Genomic DNA, 13,462 nt, shown 5'->3' on the forward strand with positions numbered 1-13,462 from the left:
GCACTTTTTCTAATTGCATATGCATTTATACGAGATTCCCACTGCAAGTGCAAAATACTGTGAGTAGATTATTATAATGAAGAAGCTACTTTGACTGCATTATTTAATGCCTATGAGTAGCTCCTCTTATTTTGGCACTAACATCTGTCATTGTTGAGAGACAGAAAACAGAGTTTTTCTTGAACATTTATTTATTGTCGATGTAAAAACCCCTTGCGAATGCCTGCCGTATCCTATTAGTCCTAATTTCGGGGAAATACACAAACTAAAATCAAACGGTTTTAAAAAAACTGCTATTTTAGCACTATCAAAGAGCAGGCTTCATTTCCAGACGTTAAAAGCATATTGAAACACTTTTTTCTGTGCAATCCATGCTTTACTGAAGCTACTCCTTACCACTATTCCTATGTGCTGAGTGAAATTAAACAGATATTGTAAAATATCACACAGTTTCCTAATGCACTCAAGGAGCTTAGGTGAATTTAAGCTCTTCCCTTCAGCCAAAAATAAACGTTTTGTAACAGTCAAAAATTTAAGAATAAAGATAGAAAAGAATTTCTAGTAAGTTTTGTCAGAATTATTTTTTGCAAAATATTGACTATGTAGAAATAATCTAGTACTGTGTCAAAGAGTCAAAACTATTTTTTATCTTTTTCATCACTTTTATCTTTATTTTCTTGAGATACTGACTTAATATGTAAGTATTTCAAGAGTCGCAGTCTGACCTGAAACGAAGAAGGATAAACACTTTTTTCCCCCTCATACTTAGCAGAAACAAGTATTCATACAAAAAGCAGAAAAGCCAAACACATGATGATATTGTGCTGGTCATGTGTTAATTACAGAGGTGTACCTGTGTTCATTTGCGTGGAAGTTCTTATTAGATAACCTGCAAAATTGGCCGCCCCCTCCAGCATAAAGTGTCTGTAGACTGTCAGTAATTAGTGCCTCTCTTGGTAAATTTGCCCTTTTGTCTTCTTTTGAAAGTCTCTGAGTAATAATTATTTTTCACTGTTATGTTTTAATTAAGTAAGAAAAGAACACCTACCAAGCATCTGCTAATATAAAACAGCTGTTTGCTAACACTTTTATTCCATTTTTCAACACTAAGGTTCATGTTCATCAAAGTGTCTTCGTAAGTGTGAAGAGTAGGCTTTCACCTGAATAATGATTTGACAGTTTTCTTTTCCGAACTATTCTTAAAAGCACACATGGAAACACTTTTGCTCCAAAAGTGGTTTAAACACCTGAGAGGTTTGAGTGCTGATGCTTTCTGTTTAATAAGTTGAGTTATTGCAGTCAGAGAAAGTAGGCTCATTTATTAAAAACTAGGTTAAAACGCCTTTAACAGTGTATGTAACTGAAGAATGTCTGTACCTCTTGGCATCTAGAATTCTGCCACAGAAAGTGCTTCTTTCAATGAAGAAAAAAAATTGACTTGAATATGAATAGCGGTCATCCCTTTAAAGCTGATGTTGCATTTTTGCAGCATAGTAGTAGGGATGGGCCATTTGGCAAAAATATAACTATTACCACTTTGTTTAGCATATTACTACTTTATTTAACATCAATACTTGAAGAACTTGATCGTTTAGTTTTTCTGGGGTTTGATGAGTTGGAATAGACAAAAAAAGAGCCACTAAAGCCAAAAAACAAAAACTAATAATACAGTGATTTTTATTCAGCAGTTCACATACTACACTGAATGAAAATCAACTTAAACAGGACTGATTTATGCTCTCTTTGTAATGAAACGTGCAGTGTTGATTAGTGTTTTTAAGGACTGATGATATCTACGGTATGCTTAGAAATGTATTTTGTGATGTAATTTGTTGTAATTTGTCTTAAACGATAAATATCATCATATTGCACATCCCTACAATGCACTCCTCCTGTTTGTCTGTGATTATTTATTATTATCTGTGATGGTTCACAGGGTGAGGAGTCACCAGCACTGCGCAGGTGTTATGAAGGAGTGCAAAGAGACGGAGAGGTGATTAGGGTGCGAGACACTGTACTGCTGCGCTCTGGCCCCCGCAAGAAGTCCCTCCCTTATGTGGCTAAAGTCTCTGCCTTCTGGGAGGACCCTGAGTCAGGTACATGCAATGTAATTCTTCTCTATCCATCGTGAAATACAGTGTGAAAGGCAGCTTGCATGCAATGGTGTAAGTTCTTTAGTGAACCGTGACGCTTAAACCTCAGTCCCCCCTCCTTCCCACATCTGAAAAAACCCAGCCTAGTTTACTGTGTCCCCTCCTAAAGTACTGCAAAAGTTAAGAGACAAAAATGAAGATGGTAGTTCAGCCTTAGAAATGCAACAAGCAAATAGCACAGAGAGGGTTATCACCTAAACAAAACAGCTAATTTCTTAAGCAAAATGCAAATCCTCGTTACAAATAATTGCATCATCATACAAGCTCTGTGTGCTCTTAAGAGGAATATGGAGATGCTGTTCAAAACACATGACAGTCATACCCTCCTACCACACAAAACCAACAACATTTTGTACAAGCCTTCACATGACGACAGCACGCACAGCCAAGCAGCCATGAGCATCAGATACATTAGTGTCAAAAAATGACGGAGAATTCCGCATAATGGCCATTTTCCCAAATAAACCTTCACATTACACGGACGGTGTCAGAGGCGGCCAAATAAAATCAGCTGGCACGGTGGTATATAATATTTTAAATAACTTACCCTTTGATAAAGGCATTACTTGAAAATGAAGTCCATCCCCCTGTTCTTTCAGATGAAGTAGTTGATGGCGGGGTCATGCAGCTGATCCTTTGCTTTTAAATTCATCAGCAATTGCTTCTCAAGCGTTCTGATGGCGATGGGCTGACTTGGATAAACTTCCTTAATCACAAGATCCATCTTTGGCCCATGACCCCCTCTCTTAAATTCTGATGGGAATTTAACCCTTCACTTTCCAATACTAATTGATTTGGCAGATTTGAAGGATTTATTTGCTTAGATTTGTGTTTGGTTAGATGTTGATCGTCAAAATATGATCAGATAAAATTACAACTGCTCAATTTTGAAATATTATTTTCAGAATATCTTAGGCCCTCTCTGAGGGTGTAGAGGGCCATGACCGGTCTCCTCTGGGTAACCTTTTTCTTCTGCTTCATATAAATACTGAGGCCACTTAACTCTGTGCTTGCAAGTTACACATTTTGCCTATTAGGGGAGAGGCATGCTTGTGACATTCTGAAAACATTCTGAACATAAGATTATTTGGACAATATAACAACATAATGGCTGACTCTGAATTTAAAATAAACAAGTAAGCCTCTACAGTGGATGTGCTAAAAAGCTAATGAAAGCGTTGGAGGAGCGCTGTCTATCCTACGCTCTGCATGCTTAAATTCATGACATTTTTCATATTTCATTTGTGACTGTTTTATGAATCACATTTTTTGGAGTGCATTATTGTGAGGTACAGAAATAACGCATAAAGGCGCCAAATTGAGTACGCACTGTAGTATCTCACTAACTGAGAGGCACCTCTCTTCATTCCAATGGGATGATTACACCCCTTTGTCTCGAATCCTAACAGGTGAAGGAAGCATTCAAAATTAGGGGAGCAGTTTCAGGTAATTACAGGGTAGTGAAGAGAGCAAAAACACCACTCTGACAAGGCATTGTGTGGGAAGACTCTGCATTGGTAGGATTTGGAGGAGGAGGATGAGATGATGAGGAAAGTAATGCTGATGTTTCAGTGTTTCCGAGGCAGGTAAAGAAGGCTGTATTAACTGAAACATACCTTCTGTTGAATAATTTGAACTATGGGTGTGAACATTAATTGATTCTTAGATATATCACGATTCTCTCTTGAATTATGCATGAACATCACACTCAGACTTCTGTATAGACAAATGCAATTTTTTTAAATTGAAAAATGTCAACAGTGCTAAAGATTTCTAATTATTTCAGAGTATTTTGTATGCAATATGACGTAAAAAACTGCAAGATCAATTAATGGTTTTAGCTAAAGCTAAAGTTGTCAAAAGATGGAAGGAATTGTGATTAATTACATTGTTTTGTAGTTAATTACAGTTAATGGAAATTGTTTTTTATTTGCCTTAAAGAAAGATTTAGATTTATAAGAGTGAACAAAGTTAGTGTCATCAGAATGTATTATTACTTTCAGTAACATTATTATTTTTTGTGTAAATACAGTGTAAATATTATGAAAATCTTGGGATTTCTGTGAACACATTTTCTTCGCTAACATCCAGTGTTAGTAAAGATGGCTTTGTGTTGTAACCAGTGAGTGTACACGGAGTATGTATAACTTCAACATACTGAAAAAAACGTAGAGTAGTAGAATATAAAAACATAGAATATAAAATGTGCCATAACTTTTTCCCCCCGATATGAAACATTCAGCAAATAAACAGTATTAAGTGTACAGTGTACTTATTTTCACAAAACATGTATTTTGTAAACATGTAATTTGATCAGAAGCGCCTAAACGTTTGCGTATGACTATATCATATATGTCATATACACAACCAGTGATTCTCGTTTGTGCTTGTAGCCTCTCGCTGTCCCTACCAGTCGTGTAGCTTGTGGATAGTTGTTACATTGGAGGCTTTCAGGGGGAACTGTATCTTTCCACATTACTATTGCTTTTGTTAGTTTGCTGCTTTGTTGATTTATCCACAGTTCTCTGATGTAGCCCAGCATAGCCTCCTGAAGGTGCTGAAGCTGTCGCTTTAAAAGCCGTTTTAAATGAGGTGTCAAATTCTGTCATAGCAGTGTACAGCAGTGGGCTTCAACCTGCACTACTGTGGTATGGTTTGAAGGGTCAGACGAGGAATATGCATTAACATTAATATGCATTAACATAAATATAATTAGTGGTGTTAATAATTAATTGCCTTTGTTAATGTATTAACTTTGACAGCCCTAGTTTAAACAGATGATGAAACATGAAGATGTAGGTCTGTAGATTTAAGTGCTTCATGTGTAGGCTACATTCAAATTTAACTAAGCTTAACGCTGCTTGTAGAGGTGAATAAATACAGGAAAAATCATGATGTAGGCTGTAGAAATCAGAAATGAAGATTATTTATTAGTCATACATAGCACTTTGAATCAAAATTAAATCATGAAGTGCCTAAAAATTTCCACCCCTAATTTTACATTTTATTATGTTTTGACTAACCAGTGCAGCAGCAGTGGTTTAAAAATCTGAAGTTTAACAATGATTTTGGTTGAAAACAGCCCAGATGTTTGCAGAATGGGGAACCTCCGATTAACTGTGGTTTGGGTAATTTATAGCGACTTCTGCACTGGTCTGATAGACTGTATGTGCTGTGGTTCTTCTTAGGGGAGTTGATGATGAGTCTGTTTTGGTACTACCGTCCAGAGCACACTCAGGGGGGCCGCAATCCCAGCATGCACTGTGAGGTGAGTTGGCAAAAACTGCCTGTGGTACATCCCAGTGTGATTTCTTCATGAGAAAGCAGAGTAAACATTTGACTTCCCTTGATTATGAGTTTAAAAGAGGAAGTAGGCAGTGCAAGCTTTCTGTGCTCAATAAGCCCTAGAGACCATGGCTAGAAAAGAAATATATAAACAGCTTAGTCACAATGCTCTTTGAGCGGTTTTGAAATTGGACACCCATGTGCCTAGCACTGTTTGTCTGCTGTGGTTGATATGGTGAATATTTGAGAGTCATTGCTTCATATCTGTGCTCTGGAATTTCAGAATGAGATTTTCGCATCCCGCCATCAGGACGAGAACAGCGTAGCGTGCATTGAGGATAAGTGCTACGTCTTGACATTAGCACAATATTGTAGGTAAGTCCTACGTGTTTGTTCAGAGGGGTGTTGAGGCAAAAGTTTAGTGTATCATCACTCTGTCTACTGCCACCTCTGGCTACTAGTGGTTACATGATATGAACAAACTAATATATTGTGATTATATTGATTAATATTGTGGTTGTGAAATGTGTAGCACTGTATTAAAAGCACCTTGATGTCACAGGAGTTAATGTTTAAAGTTAAAGTATTTTGATCTAAATTACTTACCATTCTTGGAAGACAAGAATCTCTTAACTCTTGAAAATACCTCTGACATCTGAGGATGCTCACAGCAAAAAGAATTTTTTTTTATTCTTTTTTAGAAACCTGCAGTATAGGCAGAAAAAGCAAGTATCACAATAATAATTAACGACCAATATATCATTCAGCCCTACTGGGTACCATTATATGTAATCTTAATCTAGCGTTCGATTTTGGAATGTTAGAATTGATTATACATCAGCATAATAAATACATCAGAAGACGTACTTCTGAGCATATTGTAGACATGGTCAATAATTAAAGAACACCGAACACCTCATGTTTCATTACACAGAGAGCATAATTAGTTCTGTTTATTTGGATTTAGTGCAGTATGTGAAACGTTAAACAAAAATCTTCATAATTTGTTGCAATTTATCAAACATAAGAAAAACTAAATATTGTGTATAGTGTGTATCATGAAAATGTCTTTAAGTAATGTGATGTTATATTTCTGCCATATTATCCACAGTGTGCCCTCATTTACAATTCCTAACTTATTTATAAACATCAAAAAGCTTAGAGTAGTATTTTATTGTCTATGTCCACTACTGTGTAAATATTTACTCCAGTTAAACATATAATTATGAATTGTGCCAAAATAATCAAAATTGTGTCGTGGTGAAATTTGAGTTTTACTGATGCATTGAATCATGCTCTAGATGAGCAGTGAGAAACTGGAGGCCAGAGTTCATCACAGTTTGCCGTTTTTTATGCTCTAACACACCATCTAAATCTGCCAATTACAAAAGCAGTGTTCAAAAGCAGTCTTGGGACAGACTCTCAATACAGTTTATGCCTTTTATATTTTACATTCAAAGCTAAAGATATGATCTCTTCATTGATATCCAGCAACCAGCAATAGTGACCAGGTTTACTCACTGAAGCTCAAAATGATCCTGGAAATTAATTGAAAACTTTAGCAAGGTAAGTAAAAATACTGAAACAGCAAGACAAGCATTAATGTCTCTTACCTTTATATAGGTTAGTATTTAGTATTTTTATTTTGGTGAGAATTGTTTTGTATATTCCTTCTTTTGGATGACAGCGTGAGATCTTTTAGGCATGAAGGGCATGAATTTAGCTCAGTTTTCAGCCTTTGTAAATGGCTATTTTTTAAATGTATTGTTTTTTTGCAAGTAAAATGGGCAAGTTTTGTAGTTTGCTGTTGTTCGGTTGGACCCAAAGAATGGCTTGTTGAGCTGTAGCATAGCTATAATTATGTACTTTTGAGTATGGTAAAGCATAATAATGCACTAATAAACTGATCAGTTCTTAAAAAAAATAAATAAATAAAAAACCTAAATGAAGATAAAGTGTCCCAAGACTTTTAAACACTAACTCAGGAGCTGAATCAGGTGAGTTTGAACAGAAAAATCACCAAACTGTGCAGAAACTGGCCCCCCAAGAGTTCCTCACCCGTCCCAATCAGTTGAATCATGAGTTCAGAGATTTACGCTCCTATTAACTTATATGTGTAATCCTACTGTTTTAGATTTTGTGCCTTGGTGAAGCGTCGTGAGGAGGGTCTTTCCAAAAGTGCCCCCCTGGTCCCTCCCACTCTCAACTACACCATTCCAGCTCATCGCCGCGTGCCAGCCGACGTTGATCCTGACTTGGTGTTTGTCTGTCGTCACGTTTACGACTTCCGCTACGGCCGCCTGCTGAAGAACCTGCAGTAGCACTGGTGAGAGGACAGGTTTGACAACATGGAGCCATACACTGAAACCAGAGCCCAAAAGCTGAAGACACAATCAACGCCCTTATCGAGGGAATTCCTGAGAGGCCACAGGACTGACAAAAGTTAGGTTGTTCTTTGCAGACAGTGTCCCTGTACAAGCTGAGAGAGATTTAAGGTTAGTCCTTGCATAGTGATTTAGCATAATGGCATTTTGAGCACAACTACTTTGCGGTAAATTAAATCGATGGCCAAGATGTGATCCGTCACTCGATGAAGTTGCTTATATGTTTATTTGGTTTGTCGATAGTTATCTTTTATACTCGCTGGATGTGTGTGTGGAAAAAAAAAAACGAAAATAATCAAAGTTTTAGGTACATTAGGGGTACCTTGAAATATGAATTAGAGGTCTAAATATTCTTTTCTTGACTGTAAACGTGCCCTTATTGGCTGTAGATCTATTTATTTATAGATATAAGGTGGAAAATATATTTATTTTTAGAGCAATTAAAAATGAGGTCCCTAGTTAAAGTAGACAAGACCAAGAGTACTTCCTCTTTCCTGAATCGAATCTATACTTTTCCCCACCAATCACCAGTCTACCAATCTGTCATACCAGGCTGTGGAGGACCATAGACATTCTGGTGGACCAAATATCCAAGGGTTCAACTAGCAGTTGGCTAACTTCAGTACTGATTGACCAATGAAAAGGAGGTTTGTTTAAAAAAACTCTCATCTTACTGTAATTCATGAGGACTTGCCTTACACCCTTACAAAGAGCGTGTCCTGTTTGTCCCACCTCACATCCTGCCTTTCCCAGCAAACCAAAGCTTTTCACGCAGCGCCGCTACATGTGAACCCACTCTCCCTGGCCGTCATTAGTTTGCACTAATCTTAACGTTCAGCGAATCAGCAGTTTGATTCAGTCTGAAACTTTCATCTGCTACTGACTTTAAACGGAGGAAAATACTGTGTATTTGTTGTACGTGTAAATACAGAACAGAGAGAATTTAACGTCTCTAGTATTACCAACCGAGGGAGGCACTCTGTTACATTCTTTTTTCCTAGCGTGTGAATGGGGACAAAAAAAACGATACTCACACTCCCGCTTTCAGTACGTGCCATTGGCTTCCCCCCCGTATTACCTTTAGATGTGATTGCTTCATGTGTGGGATTGATACGAAAAAGCTGTTCCATATGGTCTTTTTGTGCCTTTAATAGTTGATAGTCTGCTATGAGAAGAATCAACAGCATCAGAGGTTGATTTTTTTCCCCCTCATGGCTGTTTGCTTCCGTTGCCCAGCTCGTTTTCTACCACGCAGCAGTTTGTGCTAAAAGCCATTCCTTATGACTCTCATTGCACTATAGTGACCCTCACTCTCCCCTGCTGAAATAGAAAAGTTAAAGGGAAAAAAAATGGCCTTGAGTTGAACTTTGGAAGGATAGAAAGGCCAGAAAAATATCAGCTGCAACGCTTCATCACAGTAGCGGTAGCTGTGTTTTCCAGGCAGCAGTATCACCTGGATGTGTTGCACCACTGAACTGGAATGAGCCCTTTCCTTATTGCTGAAGTAGCGGAGCATGTTTCACATGCAGGACTGTCATTTTCTTCTAGTGAGTCGAATAACTACAGAAGTGTGACAAAGCAGGATTTCCTGCTGTCACTCTTAACGCCTTTTCGAGCAGATTCACTCCACTTAATTCCTCAGTGAATTTGTATCATATCCAGACATCATCTCTGTGGAACTCAACACAGAAGGACCTGAGACTAGCAGGGTTTTTTCTAAAAGGCATGCCTTTTTTCTTCCCCATGTAAGGCCTTGACGCAGTGCAGAAGTACATTTTTGTCATGGGTTTTATTCAGTAACTGCTATCATGTCGAAATAAGCACCGTGTTTGTGTCATCAACAATCCATTCCACTTACTATTCAAAGAGCTGAGTATCTATCAGTCAAACTTGTACTGTTGTGATAGAGCTAGAAATGTGATTTCTGTACTAGTTTAGTAAACAGATGAATCCCTTCAGCGCATATGATGCCCATGTTCGCTGGTGTTGGCCAAAATGTACGCGCGTATTGCATTTCCAGTCGTCCCATCGCCAGCTTTTCATTCACCATAACATTTGTTGTGAGAAATATTTCTTTTGGTCAGAAAAAAAGGACAGTTCAGACAGGTTTTCCCGGACAATGAGAAGACCTCTTTCTCATGACAGGTTTGTGTAGCTGAGAAGTTTATTTTTAACAATTTGCTGTTTGTTCCAAAGACATTAAAATGTTTATATTGCTGTTTAAGATGAAGGGATTGAGATGAAGTCCACTGTGAAAAGCCTGTCTCTTTATATTGCAACCCCAGTTCATATAGTACTTTCAAAGTCTAGGTGTTACAATGAAACAGTGCTGGTCTGATATATATTTGAACCACGTTAGGGCTTTGGAGTTAAAAAGAATTTGAAGGGTCTGTACTGAGCTTGGGCAAAACAGCGTCACGATGAAACATAGGGGTGGGTGATATGATGAAAATATAACTAGTATAAATATAACTAATAATTCGTTTTTCTGAGATTTGATAAGTTGGAACAAACAAAACAGAACCAGTAGCGCCACATTTAAAAATACTATAAAAATTATTTTTGATTATTTTTTTAAGCTGTTTCACATCCTGTACTGCACTAAATCCAGTAAGCAGGTCCAGTTATGCTCTTTGTAGTGAAACATGCATTCCGGTTCTTTAAGTATTGATGATATTCACAATGTGCTCAGAAACATTCATTGAGAAGTGATGTGACAGTTTATCACAGTAGCGATAAATATTGTCATATTGCTCACCTCTGTCTTATTTGCAGTACATATTGCAAATTGACCATTTATTGAAGTATGCTCATTTAAAAAAAAGTATGTGAAAAGAAAAGGAAAAAGCCATGAGTTTGGAGTTGGTAGTGATGTCTATATTGAAACAGCATATTGTCACTGTCGAAAAGAAAACCTTTCATCTCCAAAATCTTCTCAAATTTTACAGGGAAAAAAAACAATGGGCCTCATTTACCAGTACCTTCCTAATTCTTTCTTAAATTATTTCTTGAGGAAGGTCCTAAAAAAGTCTACTTGAGTTAAAAAAAATAAATGTTGAGTGTGTGTAGGTTCTGTTCTCACCCAAGAATTAATGCCAAATAAGAAAACATTGGTGAATTTGAAAATGTCAGCTGCCCTTTATAACTTTTCATGAAGAATAGAAATGCTCCAAACCTTTGTGGAATAAAATGATCTTATGTTATCTTACACTCGATTTTGTAAGAAAACTGTATAAGTGGGTTTTAAGAAGACATTTCTTCTTAAGAAAGGTTGGTGAATGAGGCTCATTGACAACATCTAGTGTAAGATAATTTAAGATGGTCATGGCTTAGGCTGTATTACAGCACTTCAATATTTAACCTTCAAGAAGAGATCTAATTTCTTGTCATACAGCATGTATCATATTTTTCCCAACCTAAATGCAGTGTATATAGAAACAGGCTTTTCACAAAGAAAGTCCCTTCCACTATGTTATGGCAATATAAATGTTATTTAAAAGTCTTACATAATAGATCTTTAATCAGAGCATTGTTGAGCTGCCTTCAGCATTGTGAATTGTCATCGCTTCAGTAGAAAGTCGTGGATGAGAAGTGTACATTTGTGTTCCAAATGGGCAGCGAGGAGGTGGGAGGTTCATTCCGAGGTGTACAAAAACTCACTATGAATTCCAAGCGCTTTGCTCCTCCAACGATGTGAGTGTGTGCGTGTGGGTGTATGTGTGTATACAGATATATATTTCAATGCAGCATGGAAGTACTGGGCATTCTTGGAAAAATTACAGTCCTAGCACAGCGCGTTTGTATTATTTAAGATAGAAATGTATATTATAAGAGGAAAATATTTAAATGGAATAAATAATATATGAGTTTCACATTCTTGTGCTTTTTATTTATATAACTGGTCACCGCTGTCATGAGAAAACCTTATTAATGGTACCTTTATAAGAACATTCATAGGCTTAATGTATTGTATTTATTCCAGATAGTTTTACATCGTTTCTACTGGTCCAGTCATTATGAAATATTCACAGAATATAAAGGAGAGTAATGAGGTTTTGATATGACAGCGACATGCCAGTCAGTTTTGTTCTGGGATGTTTATATTGAAATGAACTGAAAAAGGAGTGCACATGGCAAAATGCATTCATCACAATGTCAAACCCTCTCTGAAGGATTACACCTACCCCATGTCTCTTATTTACATCCAGTCTCATTCTTTCAGGGGAAAAAGAAAGACTTGTTTAATATTTTAGGAATATAATGCTGATTAATGTGGTGTGAAGTTAAAGATGACATTCGGTGTGCTCCAATTTTCATGAAGTAATTATATGAAGTCACTAAAACCAGTTTTTAATTTACACTTATTATCAGCTATTAGTACTGAGATACATTTGTCCACCCACTGGTTTACTTTTGAGAGTAAGTCAGTCAAGGGTTCTCAACATTTTCCACCTCACAGTCCACCTATTTATTACTAGTAAGTATGAAGGCCCACATGAAAAAAAAACACATAATTATAATATAATATAATATAGTATAATATAATATATAGACCGTGCAACCAATCTGAATTCAATTCTGCATTCTAATTTCTAAAAGCAAATGAAAGTTTGGTAAAGATATTTCTCTGTCCCTTCTTGATCTAAATATTAGGCTATGAAACACACGTGTTCATTAATTGGATATGGAATGAGAAGAGCACAGCAATGGCCTGTTTTCCACCTTAACTAATCTTCATTCGAATGTGCAGAATGCACCTTTTACTGTTTGAATGTTGTAGTCAGACTTTTTCAGAATATGTAACACTGAACATAAGGTATCAGCAGATTATGCCAGCATAAGCTTGTTTTATACCAGAAATCAGTTGGAATGGTGCCAAATTAAGCGGAATGCTTTTGCAGCCCATTTTCCATAGTGGCTCACAAGATGAGGAGTGAAACGTCATAAAAAGCTGCTGGTGTTAATATCGTTACCATTTCAAAACATTTTACATTTCTTTCTTTTTATTATGTCATTTATTTTTTACAGATTATGAGATAAAGTGCCATCACTGGCCCACTGGCCACTGGCTCTTCCTCTGTATAGGTCCGAGGACCACCAGAGGGTGCTTGAGAAACCCTGTTCTAGATTGTCAGACGGCTACAGGACAATTGACATTGATAGCAGACATAATGATTAAAATCTTTCTCAACTCTGTAACAGCCTATTGTTCCTAAAGGGTTTGCCCTTTGTACAACTAATCTAAACCAACAAAAGCATCTTGTTACAGATGGTGCATTAAAGATGCATTAAAGCCCCTCTCAGGATTCACTGCAGGGTTTTACTGTCCTGGCTTTTGAAGAACAAAGTTCTCTCTAAAATGTGTAACATTTAGGTTTAGTATGTTTTAGAGAATTTAGAGCTAATCCTCTATAGACAGTGGGACTTTTCAGTAATTTCTGGTTGGCACTTTTTAAGTAATAATTTCAGTTAAAAATTCAGTTAAAACAAATATTACAAGTCAAGAGTGGTAGGTATGAAATGAAAACTGAGAAAGTTCCTGTTGGTGTGGGTGATCTTGGAGATTACTACTTCTGTGTCAGGCTTTCAGTTTCTCAACAAGTAGCAAACAAGTAGCATGTTATCAGTTTGCAAAAAAGA

At 36.9% G+C, this 13,462-nt stretch overlaps 1 protein-coding gene across 2 annotated transcripts in view; it reads left to right on the forward strand.

The window, feature by feature from the left end:
- bahd1 (bromo adjacent homology domain containing 1) overlaps positions 1-11,694 on the forward strand; it is a 55,975-nt gene extending 44,281 nt beyond the window's left edge. For both annotated transcript variants that reach the window (XM_036592556.1, XM_036592555.1), the window contains exons 4-7: positions 1,937-2,096; positions 5,342-5,421; positions 5,722-5,813; positions 7,573-11,694. In XM_036592556.1, coding sequence (XP_036448449.1) covers positions 1,937-2,096; positions 5,342-5,421; positions 5,722-5,813; positions 7,573-7,759 — 519 coding nt within the window. In that variant the 3' untranslated portion in view covers positions 7,760-11,694. The remainder of the gene's footprint in view (positions 1-1,936; positions 2,097-5,341; positions 5,422-5,721; positions 5,814-7,572) is intronic.
- The last annotated feature ends 1,768 nt before the right edge of the window (positions 11,695-13,462 follow it).

The sequence above is a fragment of the Colossoma macropomum genome, unplaced genomic scaffold (genome assembly GCF_904425465.1).
Source record: "Colossoma macropomum unplaced genomic scaffold, Colossoma_macropomum, whole genome shotgun sequence".
In the NCBI taxonomy this organism is placed as follows: Eukaryota; Metazoa; Chordata; class Actinopteri; order Characiformes; family Serrasalmidae; genus Colossoma; species Colossoma macropomum.